The sequence below is a fragment of the Pipistrellus kuhlii genome, unplaced genomic scaffold (assembly GCF_014108245.1).
Source record: "Pipistrellus kuhlii isolate mPipKuh1 unplaced genomic scaffold, mPipKuh1.p scaffold_m20_p_8, whole genome shotgun sequence".
In the NCBI taxonomy this organism is placed as follows: Eukaryota; Metazoa; Chordata; class Mammalia; order Chiroptera; family Vespertilionidae; genus Pipistrellus; species Pipistrellus kuhlii.
The window spans coordinates 38,401,539-38,417,892 of NW_023425584.1; the positions used below are offsets into that span (position 1 = coordinate 38,401,539).

The window sequence follows — 16,354 nt, forward strand, 5'->3', positions numbered from 1 at the left end:
GTGAGTGTGGTCTCACGGGGGCTCTGCCTTTTAGCCGGGGTGGAGGAGGGGGCCGGTCACAAACAGGCCCCGTGGTAGCCGATGAGGAAAAGGACACCTTTTTAGTGCCACCCGTTTGTTTCCCCCTTTATCTGAATCTCCCCGCACCTCCTGCTAGCCAGGGGGTGCACACTGTGGCCGTACTAACCCAGGCAGCAGTGCGTGGGGCGGTGGTCAGGCTTCGGTTCGGGTGTCCGTCACAGCTAGGCCTCCCACTGGGCCAGGGCCCCGGGGCAGCCCTGCAGCTTGTGGGCGGTGGCCCGGGCGCCCAGCCCTTCCCCGGGACTGCGCCTGGCGCCGGTCCATGGGACGGCACCACGGTGAGGAGCCACGGCTCTGGGTCCTGTTTCTGTGACTTTTATTGGAGTTCTCCCTTAGCCTCAACCTTTTTAATTTCAGGTCTGGTGTAATTTATTTCCAGTCCCAGACCTTGACTAATTTAATTTGCATGGTTCACTGTGGAGAATATCATTTTCGATTCAAATTTCAGCGTTTTTTGGTGTGTGGTTCCTGGTGCATTTCCCTCCGGAGGACGATTATCTGGGGACGGCTGGGGCTGCGGCTTCATGCCTCGGGTGCCGGCAGCGCCGGGCCGCGTGGTTTGCTATTAACGGGGACCCGGTTCAGCCGCCCAGGCCCCATGCCAAGGAGCCTGTGTGACTTGGTAGTTTTCCACTGCGCAGCAACCTTTCCAGTCGCAAGAGGATGGTTCTCTTTAGTGAGACAGACGCTGAAGTCCGTCTGTGTAGACGTGCTCCACCTCCAGCCCTGACCACGTCAGATGGGCCCCGCTGTGGGGGGCGCTGAGACGGGCACCCCGGTTATCTGGGCGTTCTGGGAACAGGCGCTCCTGAGGCACATGACCCCCAGGTGCTCAGGGTGGAGGGAATGGACTCTGGGCTCTGGGCTCTCCTGCCCCCGAACTGTCCCCTGAGCCGTCCTGATGCGTTCAAGTCGGGGGTGTGCACCTCATGGAGGTCGAGTGCCCCGGCCCCCGTCTGGCGGAGGGGGGTGGAGCACGGGAGGTAGCACATCTCTCAGGTTCTGCCACCTGCACCCAGCCTCGGCCTGTCTGACGGCCTCGGCGCACTCTCGCTGTTCCTCGGGCCCTAGGTGAGCATCGGCAGCCCCGAGAAGATGGAGCCCATCACCAAGGTGTCTCACATCCCCAGCAGTCGGTGGGCGCTGGTGTGCAGCCTCTGCAACGAGAAGTTTGGGGCCTCCATACAGGTATGGCCTAGCCCCAGCGGCTTCTTCTCCTTCCCTGTGTTGCAGGAAGCAGGATGGAGTTTGGGGGGGAGCGGTGTCTGTGAACTCTGGAAATTGCAGGTGAATTCAGGAAGCAGGATGGGGGTCTCCCGCTCTTATGGGGAGGCTAGGACTGGCTCCAGCCTGGACTGGTCCTGTGATGTGGGTAGATTGTGTTCTGTGTAAGCAGAATGCCAGCGAGGCCGGCACAGGGCCACTCGGGCTCTGTCTGAGCAGGGAGGACGGTCAGTTTGTCTGCGGGCACCCTCCCTGCTCCCAGCCTGGCAGCCGCCTCCGGGGAAGAGCCAGCCTTGGCCCTGAAGGGCTAGCCACCCTCTTACCTGTTTGCGGGCTGAGCAGGTGACCCGCCTCCAGCTGCCCTGAGGCTGCTGGCTTCCCAGGTGTGCAAGGTCATGTCTCAGGTGAGACGTGGCAGCAGCTGGCATAGCTGGCTGAGGGACACCACGCGGTGCTGCACCGAACGCAGCCTGGCTGCCTGGTTCTCTGGCACCGTGAGCACGCACTGTGGCTTTTATGTAAACCTTGGCTTCTTTGTCCGCACACCGACAAGTGTAGAAAACCTACAGGTAGATAGAGTTAAGGAGAGAACATACAGCTATCCTTTTTCATGTTGTCTGAAACTAGTCGAAGTTAATTTCTGGGCCTTAGGTTATTGGCATCTCCACTCGAGGTGTGCAGACGCCGCCTGTGGCCAGCTCAGGGCCAGGGCTTCCCCTCGGCTCCCCCTCGGTCCCCGTCACACTCCGAGCAGGCACACACTCCAGGAGCTCGGTCCAGCTGCCAGTCATGGGTTTTAAGAAAATGACCTCATTTGGCAAAACCGATTTGTATGTGGTTGATAAATATTTCTTTCGTTACGGTACCCACTGACTGGTGGTTTTAAAAATTTGTCGTTATATACTGGTGTCTGAGAATCCAGAATGGAACAAATATTCAGAGGGTGAGGCATGAGACAGCTAGTGGGATCGGTCTGCAGACCTTGAAAGCAGTGCAGAGTTGTGTATTTGAATAGAATCTGCTTAAAACTAACACATGGCAAAGAGCCTAGAGTTTAAAAAAAAACGCATTAGTGTGTGTGTGTGTGTGTGTGTGTGTGTGTCTCTGTGTGTGTGTGTGTGTGAGAGAGAGAGAGAGAGAGAGAGAGAGAGAGAGAGAGAGAGAGAGAACTTGCAGGAACAAGCTTTAACCCAAGAAGATGGAAATCCTTTCCTCCCAGTTACCTGCCGTGAGTCCCCGTGAGGCCGGGTCTGTGCCCTCCCCAGCTCCCATCCTGGTCCGCACAGGAGGTAGGGGTCTCTGTTTCTCTTTCGAAGAGAGATAATCAGATGATTTTGTGGCCGTTGACCTCTTTTCCCAGAACGTTAATTTGGAAGAGAAGAGGCCAAGGAAGGCCGGTGATTTCTCATATCTGCACAGAGTGGGCTGATGTTATTAAAGAATTCCTCCCCGGAATGTCTGCAGCTGTGAGGGCTGTGGTTTATGGTTCTGTAACATCTGTTTGCTGAGTCAACCTGAATCGGAAAACCCAAAGGAAGGCTGCTTGGCGTCCTTACAAAGTCCTGTGTAAATCCTGCGCTGCAGCGCCTTCCTCCGCGGCCGGGCGCCCGGGCTAAGTGCGGTGTGAGCCAGACCCAGGCCCAAACCTGGCGAGCCCTCCTCCCTGCTCTGCTGGTGGCGGCCTGCCGATTTCACACGTTCCCGGGGATTGAGGTGGTTTATAGGTAAAGTTACAGACAGATTTCTCTTATTTGGCTGTTAAGTGTTGGTAAGGAGGGAATGGCGGAGGGAGCTGGGTTTTCCGAACTTGTGGGTATAACAACGGGAGAAATCCCGAGTGGCAGTGAGTTACATGCTGACCTGTAACAGCATGACCTGTTACACGCTGCAATGATGGGGGAAGAGCCCCAGCGCCATGCTCTGCCCTCCCTGGTCCCTCACCCGGTGACATCAGACGGGAGACCGCCTGCCAGGCCGTCAGCCCTCTGAGCTGCAGATTGCAGCCCTGATGCTGGGGTGAATGGGAGGCTCCCGGGAGGGGGCGCAGCCATGACGCCTGTCCTCCAGGCGACCTCCTGACCCGGGGGTCAGGCCCCTGGCGGTTCTCTGCCACCACAGCCAGTCCCGGGGGCCGCTGGGAGCAGCCAGCACCGCCAGGCAGGACGTGTGGTCTAGTGCCGCTCCCACTGCCCGGGAGCATCGGGCGGGGGTCCCAACGGGTGTGGACACTCGTCCCGACCTCCCTGGGCTGGGCTTTCCTTGCCTCCCGCTCTCCTTTCTCTGTGGGAGTTTGTGTTCGCCTGCCTCATCAGGAGTGGCGGGCTGGGAGGCAGTGTCCCGCTTGTGCTGGGCCCCGGGTGAGTGCGAGCATTCAGGTTCCCGGAAAACCTCCGACTAGTTGTCACTCCTCCCGGGGAGATTCCTGTCGTCCGGCCTTTTACACAAACACGAGAGAGCTCAGGCCCAAAGAGAAAGCACAGCGGTGCTTCTGCGTGCACCCTGCCAGCTGGGCACACGTTCTCTGGCGTGGAGCGTGAGCGCCAGCCCCGCTCGGGCCACCCGGCCCCGTGCAGGCGGTCTGCCCCGGGCCCTGGCCCACGGGCTCGTCCGAGAGGCAGGGTTGGTCCATGAAACCTTCCCTTTGAAGTTTCCTGAACGCCCCGGCCTGCCCTTGTTTAACACACTCCGGGGTTAGTGTGCCGGGAACGCCGGGGCTTTGTCATGGCCACGCCGGGCGCAGCTCTGCCGGGCGCGGGGGCCCGGCACCGAGGGGCGTCCGCCACGGGCCCGCCTAACCGTCCCCCTCCTTTCCTCGCCAGTGCTCCGTGAAGAACTGCCGCACGGCCTTCCACGTGACCTGCGCTTTCGACCGGGGCCTGGAGATGAAGACCATCCTGGCGGAGAACGATGAGGTCAAGTTCAAGTCCTACTGCCCGAAGCACAGCTCCCACAGGAAAGCCGAGGGGAGCCTCGCGGCGGGGGCCGCCCAGGAGAACGGGGGCCCCGAGCGCTCCCCCCGGAGCCCGCTGGAGCCCTTCGCCAGCCTGGAGCAGAAGCAGGAGGAGGCCCACCGCGTGAGCGTCCGGAAGCAGAAGCTGCAGCAGCTGGAGGACGCCTTCTACACCTTCGTCAACCTGCTGGACGTGGCCAGGGCCCTGCGGCTGCCCGAGGAGGTGGTGGACTTCCTGTACCAGTACTGGAAGCTGAAGAGGAAGGTCAACTTCAACAAGCCGCTCATCACCCCAAAGAGAGACGAGGAGGACAATCTGGCCAAGCGGGAGCAGGATGTCTTGTTTAGGCGGCTGCAGCTGTTCACGCACCTGCGGCAGGACCTGGAGAGGGTAATGATTGACACTGACACCTTGTAGTGACTTAGCCAAGAGGACTGCTCAGAGGCCGCGCTTGCGCAGAGCCAGCGTGGCGGCCGGTCGCTCGCTCAGACCCTGTACACACTGCAGCATGGGGGTGTGTCCGTGTAGTGTCCCCGGGCTGGGAAGCTCACACGGGGGGCTTCTCTGTGACCTCCTTTTAAATATTTCCCCGTTAATCCCAGTATTGTTCTTCTGCAAGATCCAATGGGGTGTGTGTCCTCTCCATTCTAGAGCTAGAGTCATCTGAGCCCCAGGGAAACGACCAAGGGAGTGGCCCAGAATAGTTTGCAAACAGTTAGGACACCAGTTAGACTTGCCGAACAGTGGTGCAGGCAGGGGGGTAAGATCTCTCGTTCAGCCTGAGGCACACCGGGTGCTGGTCACGTGGCTCTGAGAGGCGTGGGGGGCACTGTCTCTGCACCCCATTCCTGGCTGGCTCGTGGGCGCCCTGTGCTGAGGGGCAGGGCAGGTTGTGGGTGCTGGCGCGGGTACGAACACTTACACACGCGCGTCTGCCACAGGTCCTCCTGGCAGTGAGGTGCTACGTCATCCCCGAGGCTGTGTGTATATATCACGTGTGCATGTGTGTGTCCGTGTCACGTGTGTCTGTGGTGTGTCCTGTGTGGTTGTGGGGGTCCCGTCCCGCTCAGCACGCACAGTATCGCTGCACATTGCTGGTGAGGCGGCTGTGGGCTGCCTGGGACCATGGCCGCTTCCTTCAGCTGTTGCTGCTTTGTGCCTCCATCCTTACCGTTACCGGGGAGTCCCAGGTGGGCTTCCCTCCTGCACAGGTATAATTAGGAGGGCTGTCTCCCCCCAGGGCCTCCTGCTCCCAGTAGGTAGCTTCTGACTGAGGCTTGCTAATTGGAGATGCATCTTAGAGCACCTTTTGTGGCAGCTCCCGACTGATTAAATGCATTAGCGCACAGCTGGACTCTGCTTCTGGCCTGAAGCAGCCTGCACCACAGCCAGGTCTGAAACAGTTAACGCACCTCCCTGAGCCCCCAGCAGGAAGTGATTCACCTGCCTGGGAGCCTCTGCCTCAGAGACTATGGGAAGTGAGAGTGTAGGCCAAGCATAGGGCGAATGGATGAATGAACCAAAAGATGCAGATCTCCCAGAGGGACCTGCCTGGCCCCCGGAGAGGTGGCATTGGTGTGCAGGTGTTTTTAAGTGGTCATTGGAGGCCTGGTCTACACACGACCCAAGGCCAGCTGGTGACACTCCTTCCTGGAGCAGGTTAGGATTGGGGTCAGGTGAGGCCAGCAGGGAGGGGGGAGGGCTGAGGCTCTCGTGCTCCCACACGCCCCCTGGTGGTGAGTGTGCAGAAGACCTCACCTCCAACCACATGGATGTGTGGCGTTTTTTGTTAATTTGAGAAAGGGTATTTTGAGGGATAAGCTGGAACCCTGGCGAGGAGCCAGTACGTGACGGCCGCTGTCCTGGGTGCGTGAGCCCGGAGTCAGATAGTCCTCAGGAGGGAGGACGAGAAGTCTGATGTTTGGACTGTGTTTGTCTCTCAATCACCACAAAATAAAAGTGTAGAAAATGTTTGTGGTGTACTAACTCTTTTCTGTGCTTAAGTTACTCAGATTAACACGGACTTATAATTAAATTCTAAACATCTTTTTGGAGTCATCACTGTTGCTTTTTAAGTAGAATGATGCCAATTATGTATGAGAAACAGGGAATAAATCAGGATTTCTGTGTGTGTGTGTGTGGCATTACTTACATTTACTTTAATAAAGAGCCTAACAGATTTTAGGGTATTTAGTGTCAGTTTAAAACGGGCTTATTGTAATGAAAAATACATTTTCCGCAATGTGCCATGAGGCCTGTGATGGTGGGGCTTTAGAAGATGGAACCTTTGTCATGCCCCAGAGAGTCCAGGGCTCTTTGCAATCATAAACAAGAAGTATATCAGGCCAGAGGCTCATCCGAACAAATCATAACGTACGCTCTCTTTGTTCTGCCTACTTCACACAGCAGAACATCATAGCAGGCACACAGGATCAGGTGCCACCCGGGAGAATCGGGGTTCGTCCCACACTGACCCCTGAGCAGCCTTCATTAGAAATGCAAACTGCTGACACCTGGTAATGGCGACTGCTCTTCCCTGCAAAGACAGCTGGAGGCGTTGCACTCCTGGTACCCGGACCAGAAAGGATAGGGATGGCTTTCAGGAGGGGCTGGGGACCCACACCTTTAAGAAGACGTGATTGCTGATGAGTGCCGGCTGCTGACAGCAAGGCCCCCAGGCCCCGCCCCTCCCGAGGGATCCTTCCCCCTCAATGGGGTTTGCTGCGAGAGGCAGCTGAGTGCCTGCTGAGACAGGCAGACACGCTGCCTCTGTGTCAGGAGAGGCTGGTCCTGGGGCCTGTCCACTCAATGCCCAGTGGCACGGCCACCTGTGAAACTGGAGCTGCCATTATCCCTGAACAAAAGGCATGTTCGGCTTTGGTGTGGCAAGCAGTGCCTGGGATTCAAGAAAACCCTGAGAGCACTCGGGTTCCTGAGGGCAGTGGTTCTCAGGATGGCCCCCAGCCAGCAGCATTACCTGGAAACCTGAAAGGCCAGTTTTTGGACCCCACTTCTGACTCCAGAATTCTGGGGTGAGGGGGCAGCATTCTGTCTAGGGAAACATACACATATATACATTGATTTTAGAGAGAGAGAAAAGTATCGATTTGTCCCACCTTTTCATGCATTTATTAGTTGATTCTTCAGTGCCCTGACGGGATTGAACCTGCAACCTTGGCGAACCAGGGTGGTGCTCTCTAACCAACTGAGCTACCCTGCTGGGGCCTGCAAACACTGCATTTGATGAAAACCTCACTCAGGTGTCACGTGGTGTGAGGGTGTACCGTGAGCCGGTGTTTCGGGGTACCTCCCTGCAGGCCTGTTTGTGGGGAGTGTGCAGGAAGGGCCAGGCAGGGTCTGCTTTCAGGGCAGAGCCTCCGCTCAGCTCTACACACCGGGGCTGCTGGTGCACCCGTCCTGTGAGGAGTGTGTGTGTGCACCAGGGGGTACCGTTTAGGCTGCTCGCTATTCTAAATAGCCTGGCCTTCAGCGGCCGATTCATCCCAACTGACAGTGAACCTGGGCCTTTGGCTCTTGGGGTTACGGTTGGATGTTTCTCATCAGAGGTTGTGGGGAAGAGACGGGGAGTTCCCAACTAGCAGCCGGATGGAGGCTTCCCCGGGGAGTGGCTGAAGCCCCTGAAATTAAATTTGAATAAATACCCAATGTCCCGGTCTCTGGCTCCCCAGGCCTCTGTTTCTGTGGGTAATTTTAAGAAAGAGATGTGTCTCTGCCGTGCATCCAGCTGGAACAGAAGGGCCGCCTCTCTGTTCCCAGAGCCAGAAGTAATTCCCACTTCCGGAGGCCAGATTCCTCCTGCTTGTTTTGCAAAGGGTTTTGAATCTGTGACCTCTGTCTAGGTCTTGCCTCTTCCTCTTTGAGCTTCCTCTCTAATCTCCCCTGGGTGGAAGATTGCTCATGAACGAGAATAGCCTGGTCGCCACCTCTGTCCCCAGTGGGTCAGAGTTTTATAAAGGACACCTACTTCCTGGCCTGGGGTCTGAGGCTGTGAGATGAAGAGAGAGGAACCAAAATATTTACTCAGGGAACGAGACTGTCTTCTCAGGTCCTTAATGTTAAGATTTATATTCTTTTTCAGTGAAGGGAAGTGTTAGGAAGATGCTAAATACGTTACACGTGGATGTAAACGTAGGAGCCAGAGAGCTGCCCCTCTGAGAGTCTCATGTCCTCTCACTTGGAACCCAACGGGGCTCGGGATGGACTGAAGACACAGGGGCGGTGTCTGCAGGAGCCAGTGCAGTCCTGTGTGCATGGCTGGTCCCCATCCTCACTGCGAACCACAAGGGCGAGGACTTTTGGCCTCTTCTGTTTCAAGGCAGGCGGCGGGGGAAGGGATTGCCAAGCATAAGGTTTTGAGGGGAGTTGGGAGCTGATGGGGAATAGGAGTCACTGCTCACCGCTGCCAGGGAGGATTGGAGACATCTTGTCCACGTCCTGCAGGAGGCTGGACCCTGTACTATAATAGCATCTCCTCTGCTGGGTTTTGAGATCTGTGCATTCAGGCCCCTGGAGTCTGGTTAGGTTTACCAATAGGTCTTAGGACTGAAGGATTGAAGGGGTTTTATTGACGAATCTTTTAAGTTCTGTTTCTGTGTTGACTGATCCCAGGTGGCTTAGGACTGAGTCTGTGTTGGTTAGTTTCGAGTGTGTGCACGTGACCCCCAGGGGTGGACCGTCAGGCACAGTGGAACTGTGGTTCAGTGCCAGCTGACTGAGGCATTCACCTAGTGAGCCTTGTGCAGGGGATGGGCTTTGCTTCTGATTGCCCTTGACCCTGTGTTGACCTCACTTCCCCTTCAGAAGGTGCTGGGTAGAGTGCAGCGCAGGGGCTTCTGAGCTCTCTAAAGCCTTTCGCCTGCAGGTGCTGGGGCAGGTCCTTGGGGGTCGCGTAGCGATGAGTCTAAGGCTGGGTGTGGTGGAGGCGGCGGGACTTTGGGGCGATCGGTAGGAGCTCCTCCCCCATCTCATCCTGTGTGGAGGGGTGTATGTGGAAGCCTTGTTAGCAGCCCCAACGAGATAAGAGACTGGATAACGCATTCAAAGTACATTTTGATTTCAGATGTCACTCAAGGCCCTAGTAGGACAATTTTCTCCTCAGGTAAAAAAACAAAACAAAACCAAAAACAGAACATCCACCAAAGTACTGTTACAATGCATTGCTTACTTAGAATCTTTATTCTCTACATTCTAGGTTCGGAACCTCACTTACATGGTGACCCGCAGGGAAAAGATTAAGCGATCTGTGTGCAAAGTCCAGGAACAGATATTCAATCTTTACACTAAGCTCTTGGAGCAAGAAAGAGTTTCAGGTATGCATCAGCCTCGCAGCTCCGGCGGCAGGCGGGGCCGCAGGCCTCACGCTCTGCTGAGGAAAGCAAGAGTAGTTCCTTTCCTTTCCTTGTACCCGACAGGATAACCCCAGAAGCACAGGCTGGCCGACTACAGGAAATCTCTGAGCATCTGAGGCCTGGGGCACAGGGGGAAGGGCTAAGGATTTGGCCTCACATACGGGCTGCATCCTTGATCCTCTACGTCTGGGCCAATCCCAAGCGAGTCTCCAGTTCTCCTAGCCGCTCTGTTTGCTCAGATGGAACTTGAGGGTGGTGGTGGTATTGCCAGCTACCGCCCGGGAACTGTTCAAAGGCTCAAATGAAAGAGTAACTTCTTTATTGCAAAGAACTTGATCAACGTAAGGAAGGCATCCTGGGAGACCTAAAAAGATAGGGGGTTACCTAGCCTGGCACCTGCCTGTAAGCATACGCTCAGTGTATCTTAAGACTGCACTCGAGGCATATGTCTGTTTAGAGAACATTCCCAGTGGACTTTTTGGTGTAGGGCAGTGGTTGGCAAACCGCGGCTCGGGAGCTACACGCGGCTCTTTGGCCCCTTGAGTGTGGCTCGGCGATGGAACCACTTCTTCAGAATAGACTCGCCCAGGCCGAAACCCGACTGCTGTGTACGGGCCACGCGGTTTCCATCGCACTGTTCGTGCGCGCCCGCACACGTGGTATTTTGTGGAAGAGCCGCACTCAAGGGGACAAAGGGCCGCGTGTGGCTCGCGAGCCGCGGTTTGCCGACCACTGGTGTAGGGGGAATTTGCATCTTTTGGAGACTCAGCACCGAGTATTTATGCATTCGGTGCCTTCAGTTTAACATGGCTCTGGGTAACCAAAGAGGAAAGGAAAAACCACGGCAATCATTGGAGATCAAATACATGGTGGTTGGGCCGCCGTGTAACTTCCCTGGGACTCTGTGGGCTCGCAGAAGAGCCGGGTCCAGAACCAAAGTTGCCTTTTGGCGCTAACGGGTCTGCGCGCATCAACGCAGGGAAGCAGGTTAGGCGGCTTTCAGAAAAGGCGATGCGCCGAGCGTGGGTCAGGCAGCATCGCAGACCCCGGGCACAGGCAGCTCTGAGGGGAGCTTGCCTCATCTCATCTCTGTGCCTGTCTGCCCTTTGAAGTTAAGAGCGGCAACATCTGAAATACTTGCTTTGCGCTGAGTCGCGGCTGGCTCGTTGTAGATTATTCTGACGCGTGGAAACAAGGTTGTTACGCCCCATAGTGGTGAAATTCGAATTCTGATTCACCCCAAACCAACCAGATCAAGGTGACCAGAGGTACAGTGTTTCGTTAGGATGTGAGGAGAGGCCAGTGGGAACTCCACCTTGTTCCTCTCTGTTGGCCTCTGGGAAGCTGGGTTCCCACGCGCCCTTTCTCGGGACATCGCCGAGCCTGTTGGCGTGAAGGGAGGACTTCCTGTGGAGTGGTCAGTGGAAGAAAGAGAAGGAAGCCTACGGAGTGTTAAGTGACATTCTTGAAGTAATATATACTTTTAATAGCATTGATTTACTAATAATATTATCTTAGATTTTTTTTTTTCTCCAGGAATGTATCAAGCTAGTATCATCAAGACTTTTAAAATGAGAATTTTTAGTAGGGTGTCACAAGTGACAGCAGTTCGATTCAGATTCTTTAAAATGGACTTCTGTCTGTTCACTGAGTTTCCGCACGGGTTTTCCCTCTGAGGACGTTGGAGCTGGGCAGGGGCGGAGTGCAGCCGCGCCTGGGGGCGCTGGGCCTTCCTGGGACTTTTGCTAAGTTGTTGTTTAAAGAGAATGAGCTGTAAAGAGCATGTGCGCCGGGTTTCACCGAGTCCTTTTTTATGGTGTTGCCGGCAGCTCTCTGCGTTTCCCGGCTGAGGCTCCTCCTTGGCTGAGTGGCGGAGACCCTGAGCCAGGTGAGGCTGTGTGTGTAACAGCCGTCACGCATCCCTCCACTCGCAAGTCCTGCAGACAAGGAACCCCACCGGCCCCCACACACCGGTGGGAAGAGCTGGGCGCAGCCTGTGGTCCCTGTGGGAGCCGCGGCCAGGACGGGGCACACCCGGGGCCTGTGTCGCTCCTTCCCCAGTGTTAGACTCAGCCGGGCGCTGTCTCTGCGGCCCCTCTCCTGCTCTGGGCCTGTGATTCCAGGTGGAGCAGCGCGGACGCCATGGCATTCGCGTGTCATTCAGGGGCCACGGCTCAGGCTGTGAGTGACTGAGGACGGGGAGGGCTGTTCTGCTGGGTGAGAGTCCCCAGTGGAGGGGCTGCCTGCAGAGGTCATGCGTCGGAGACTGGAGAGACGCGATTCCAGGTCAAGTAGAGAGAATCTGAGTCAGAACCCCCCCCCCCCCCACCCCCTTGCTCTGTTTCCCCTCGGGAGGTGAGAAACAGCCACCAGTGTGGCGTGGAGGTGGACCCTAGCCTTCGATGTTTGAGGAAGTGGGAGGATTATGGCGCCCCCCCCCCCCCCCCCCCCTGGTGGTGGCGGTCTGTGTTTGGAGTCCCTGGCTCTGTTCCGGTTCACGCTTGCTCCGTGTCTGCTCAGCAGTAGGTTCCTTTGGGCGCTCAGGCCTGGGGCTCCGGTGGAACCCACTTTCCTGCTGGTTCTCACCCCACAGGGGACAGAAGCCCGAACGGGCTCTGAGGCCCTTCCTGTGAGCTCACCCAGCTTCCCCAGACCCAGGGGCAGGGCTCCGTGGGTGGCGAGAGGAGTTGAGTAGTTAGTTCATCACTAGTTTCAAAAACGAGTGAAACGGCAAAGGTCAGAGGGCACATCAGATGATAAAGGACAGTAAGACTTAAGGAAAAGTGGGCTTTTCCTGAGTTAGGTGAAATTTAGCGCTTACTGTGATTGGCATGAAAAATGTTTGAAAAAGACCAGTTTCACTTATCTCCTGTTGGGTTACATTTTCAGTTTAATCCCACAAGTGGGTTTTACATCTGATAGTAAACATTTAAAAAAACATTTGCTCTGTGTCTGGGAGGCGCTTAAACACCTTCGCTTACTCACCTCACAGCTCCTCACATTCCTGGCATCACAGCCCTGGCGCCCCCCCCCCCTCCCTCTCGCCTTAGCCCTGCTGGGAGGCAGGCCCGCCACACCCCTCCCCTCCCCTGGGGTCCTTGTCAGCTCAGCTGTGGTGTGGAAGGACATGCATTCCTTGGAAAGATGCTGCTTCAGGGGCTCCTCTGTGGCTCTGGCTGTTTCAGAAAAGGCAGCTGCTAGCTGTCCGCAGCTCCAGGGCTGCTCCCCAGGCGGACCCCTCTCCTCTGACGGTTCTGCAGCCCGGCCATGCGTTGTCTGCGGGACGTTTGCATTGCGCGGGCCTGTCCTCCTCGGACTTGCTCCTGCTGTAACCTTTCTCTCTGCTTTCCCCCCCGCAGGTGTGCCTTCGCCCTCCTGCTCCGCCGCCTCCCTGGAGAGCATGCTTCTGTTCAACAGCCCCTCCGTGGGCCCCGACGCGCCCCAGATCGAGGACCTGAAGTGGCACTCGGCCTTCTTCCGGAAGCAGATGGGCACCTCCCTGGGCCGCGCCCTGAAGAAGCCGCACCCGCGAGCCGCGGGCCAGGCCCCGCACCGGGCGGCGGGCGCCCCGCAGGGCTGGCTGGGCTTCGACAAGGCGGCCTTCGCCGACGCCCGGCTCCTGGCCGCCCCGCAGCGCAACGGCGCGCTGGCGCCGGACCCCGGGAGCAGGAGGGACCCCCGCTTTCCCTGCGACCCCGGCCAGGGGGACGGGAGGGACAGGCCTTTCCGACACAAGCCCCTCCGGGCCCCGGACGCGCCCCCGCGGCACCCGGACCCCGCGCCCCGGGCCGCCGCCGCCTCCGGCGCCCGGAGAGAGGGGCCGCCCAAGTGCAACGGCGCCCTGGCGCGGGGCAGCCAGCCCCCGCCCGCAGCCAAAGTGCCTACCACGCCCGCCAGCCCCGGGAAGAACTGGGGGGGCTTCCGGATCCCAAAGAAGGGGGAGCGGCCGCCGCAGGAGGCGCCCGCCCCCGGGGCCGCCTGCCCCTGCCTGGGCCTGGGCCGCGGGCCCGCCAGGGAGAGGGCCAAGAGCAAGCCGAGGGCCGACCCCGAGAGCGACGGCTACGCCCCCGACGGCGAGATGAGCGACTCGGAGGGCGAGGCCTCGGAGAAGAAGTGCATCCCCGCCGCGGGCGGCGCCATGGGCCGCAGGACAGACTTCATCCGCAGGAGCATCCTGGCCTCCTGATGCCCGGCCCTGAGCCGCGCGCACACCGACTCGCTGTTCAGATGTTTTGTCCCCCCCCCCCCCCCCCCAAGTCATTTATAAACCGCGAGGAGGGTGTGCTATTTGCAACTGGTTGAGGAAACACGTAGGTTGCGACCGTGAGGCACGGCGGAGACTAGAAGCTTCAACACTAAGCTAAGAATGAATGAATGAAGTGCATTTTTTAAAGAGGGAGAGGCCTACGGAAGCCTCCTGAGTTTTTATTGCTCTGTTTTCTTCCCAAAGCACAAACTCTTGGTCACCCGACTACACGGAGTCAGATATGGTTCTAGACACCCTCGCGTACCGTTGGCTAGCCTGTAACTTATTTCCTGGACGGTGGCGGATTGGAAACCATGTTCTTGTTGCATTGCAGTCTGCAGGCAGCAGCTCCGAGGAGCTCGAGGGGACTTCTGTGCAAATGTCCCAGATGGGAGAAGTGTTGAAGGTCACCCCTGGAGAAGCTTCGGGGGCTGGAATATGAGGGAATGTGGCTCCTCGGCCTGCAACCCTGGGAGGGAGCGGGATGGAGAGGCCTGGTGCAGAGCGAGGTCACTGGGAAGTTCTGTCTGTGGGAGAGGGCAGCTGAGGCCCATTGACCAGTCCTCTTGACACTCTCTTCCCTAACTGCCGTCTGTGGGCCAGCCCGGGCGGGGTTCCCTAGCCACTGGCAATCACTGGTCCGCTGGCCTCCAACAGTACAGTAGTCATTCACGTTCAAGTGATGAACTTTCAGACTCCAGTGACTCATACTTCCCAGGGTCCCCAACTGGAACAGATTCCTTAAGAACAAGGAAAAAAGGAAAAGAAAAAAAGAAAAAGGAAAAAAAAAGAAAAGAAAAGAAAAAAAAAAAGCGTGAAATAGGCTATATTTTAGAAACAATAGAAAGGCAATAAGTTGTGATAACCTCTTACCATTGACCAAGTTTCTACAGGAAAGAGTTTTAAGTGTAGTAGGTTTTTTCTGGAGTCAGTTCTAGGCTCTGATTCGAACTTGGACTTCCTAATTGCAAATGGCAATAACTCGTAAGTTATCAGCAATAATGAATTTAGCATTAATTTGGGTACAATGTTCTGTTTTCGCACTGACTGCGGTGCATCTGTGTTAAGACAATGGGTAGTGTTAAGGTCCTGTTCATTTTCTTTGGAATTCAGCGTAGTTGTGCATCAATCTTCAGAGAAGGAAAGTTTAAATAGCGAATAGACTTAGAATTATGGGCACTTGGAACAAGCCCAGCTTCCCCTAAATCGCCCCTTAGTTTGCTGGTGTCGGTATTCAGACTCCTGATTCATTTATCCATCTGTTTCCATGTGGCAGGGACGTTCTGATACTTGATGAATAATGGTTTGAGTCCTGCGGTTCACTTTCAAGTCTTCCAGAGGATTGTCAACACCAAACAAGGCTTATTGAATTCCATCTTGCTATGCAAGTTTTGTCAGATGATCAAATAGTAGATCAGCTGCATCTCCATTGTATGTATGACATTCTCAGACCAAGTCTTAAGCTTTTTGAATACATTGTAGTAGCTGATTCAGGAGAGGGGAAAGGATGACCCAGGTTTAGATGGACTATTTTTGAGCTGAAAGGCTCCTTTTGAAAAAGACTGTTGTCCAGATAAGCTGTTGCTGCAGATAGAAGTTTCTTACAAATCCAAGTTGTACTTTCACTCATAGCCTAATTGAAAAGGCAGACTTTGCAGAGGAGCAGAAACCTTTTGCTGAGCACAGAAGGTGGACTCTACCCGGTAACTTTTGGACTACAGTGACAGCTCTGGTGAGAGTTCGAGGATGTGGATTTGTCAAGCCATAGAAAGAAAACCTAAATTCTAGTAAGCGTATGACCTCTCACCATTTTAAGAGGTTCACAGATTCATTTGCACTATTAGGAATGCTAGTTTTGTGCAAAAATAATGCCTTACCTGTTTCCCCCCCACATTTAGGTTGAAAAGCTTTCAAATGTTTCAAGTTATGCTGAACCAAAAAAAAACACACAAAACAAAAAACAAAAACATAAAATGAAAAAAATAAAAAATAGCCCAAGGAAAACAAGTCACACAAAATATAAAAAGCTCACTTTTAATTTCTGCTTTGAGAGGCAAATGGCTAGAGTACGGTGTCTCCGGTGTAATGATAGCTTTGTAGGTCAGTTCTCTGTCCTGCTGGGATGTCTGTGTGGCCACCAGCAGCAGCAACCCCTACCACCGCCCCATGTACACTTCTTAGTGTGGGACCTACCATTTGCTCTTTTCTTTCTTTCTTCTTTCTTTCTTTCTTTTTTTCTTTCTTTCTTTCTTTCTTTCTTTCTTTCTTTCTTTCTTTCTTTCTTTCTTTCTTTCTTTCTTTTTCTTTTTTTTTTTTTTAGCTTTATCTTTCCTTGTGCACCCTGACCAAGAAATATCTTTGATTATGATCAATGTATTATGTCAAAATGTAGGCTAGTTAAACTTTTGTAAAGTTGCCTGGAATGTCATTTGTTAGGCTATAAACACAAAATCGCAATGAAGGGTTCTATGTGTTGTGTACAA

The 16,354-nt window shown here is 55.4% G+C and overlaps 1 protein-coding gene across 12 annotated transcripts in view; it reads left to right on the forward strand.

The window, feature by feature from the left end:
• Positions 1-15,843, forward strand: part of JADE1 (jade family PHD finger 1) — a 53,841-nt gene extending 37,998 nt beyond the window's left edge. For 11 of the 12 annotated variants that reach the window (XM_036423761.2, XM_036423756.2, XM_036423759.2 and 8 more), the window contains 4 exons: positions 1,153-1,269; positions 4,125-4,646; positions 9,469-9,586; positions 12,985-15,843. In XM_036423761.2, the coding sequence (XP_036279654.1) occupies positions 1,153-1,269; positions 4,125-4,646; positions 9,469-9,586; positions 12,985-13,811 (1,584 nt within the window). In that variant the 3' untranslated portion in view covers positions 13,812-15,843. The remainder of the gene's footprint in view (positions 1-1,152; positions 1,270-4,124; positions 4,647-9,468; positions 9,587-12,984) is intronic. The other variant, XM_045576922.1, reaches the window with a different exon arrangement.
• The last annotated feature ends 511 nt before the right edge of the window (positions 15,844-16,354 follow it).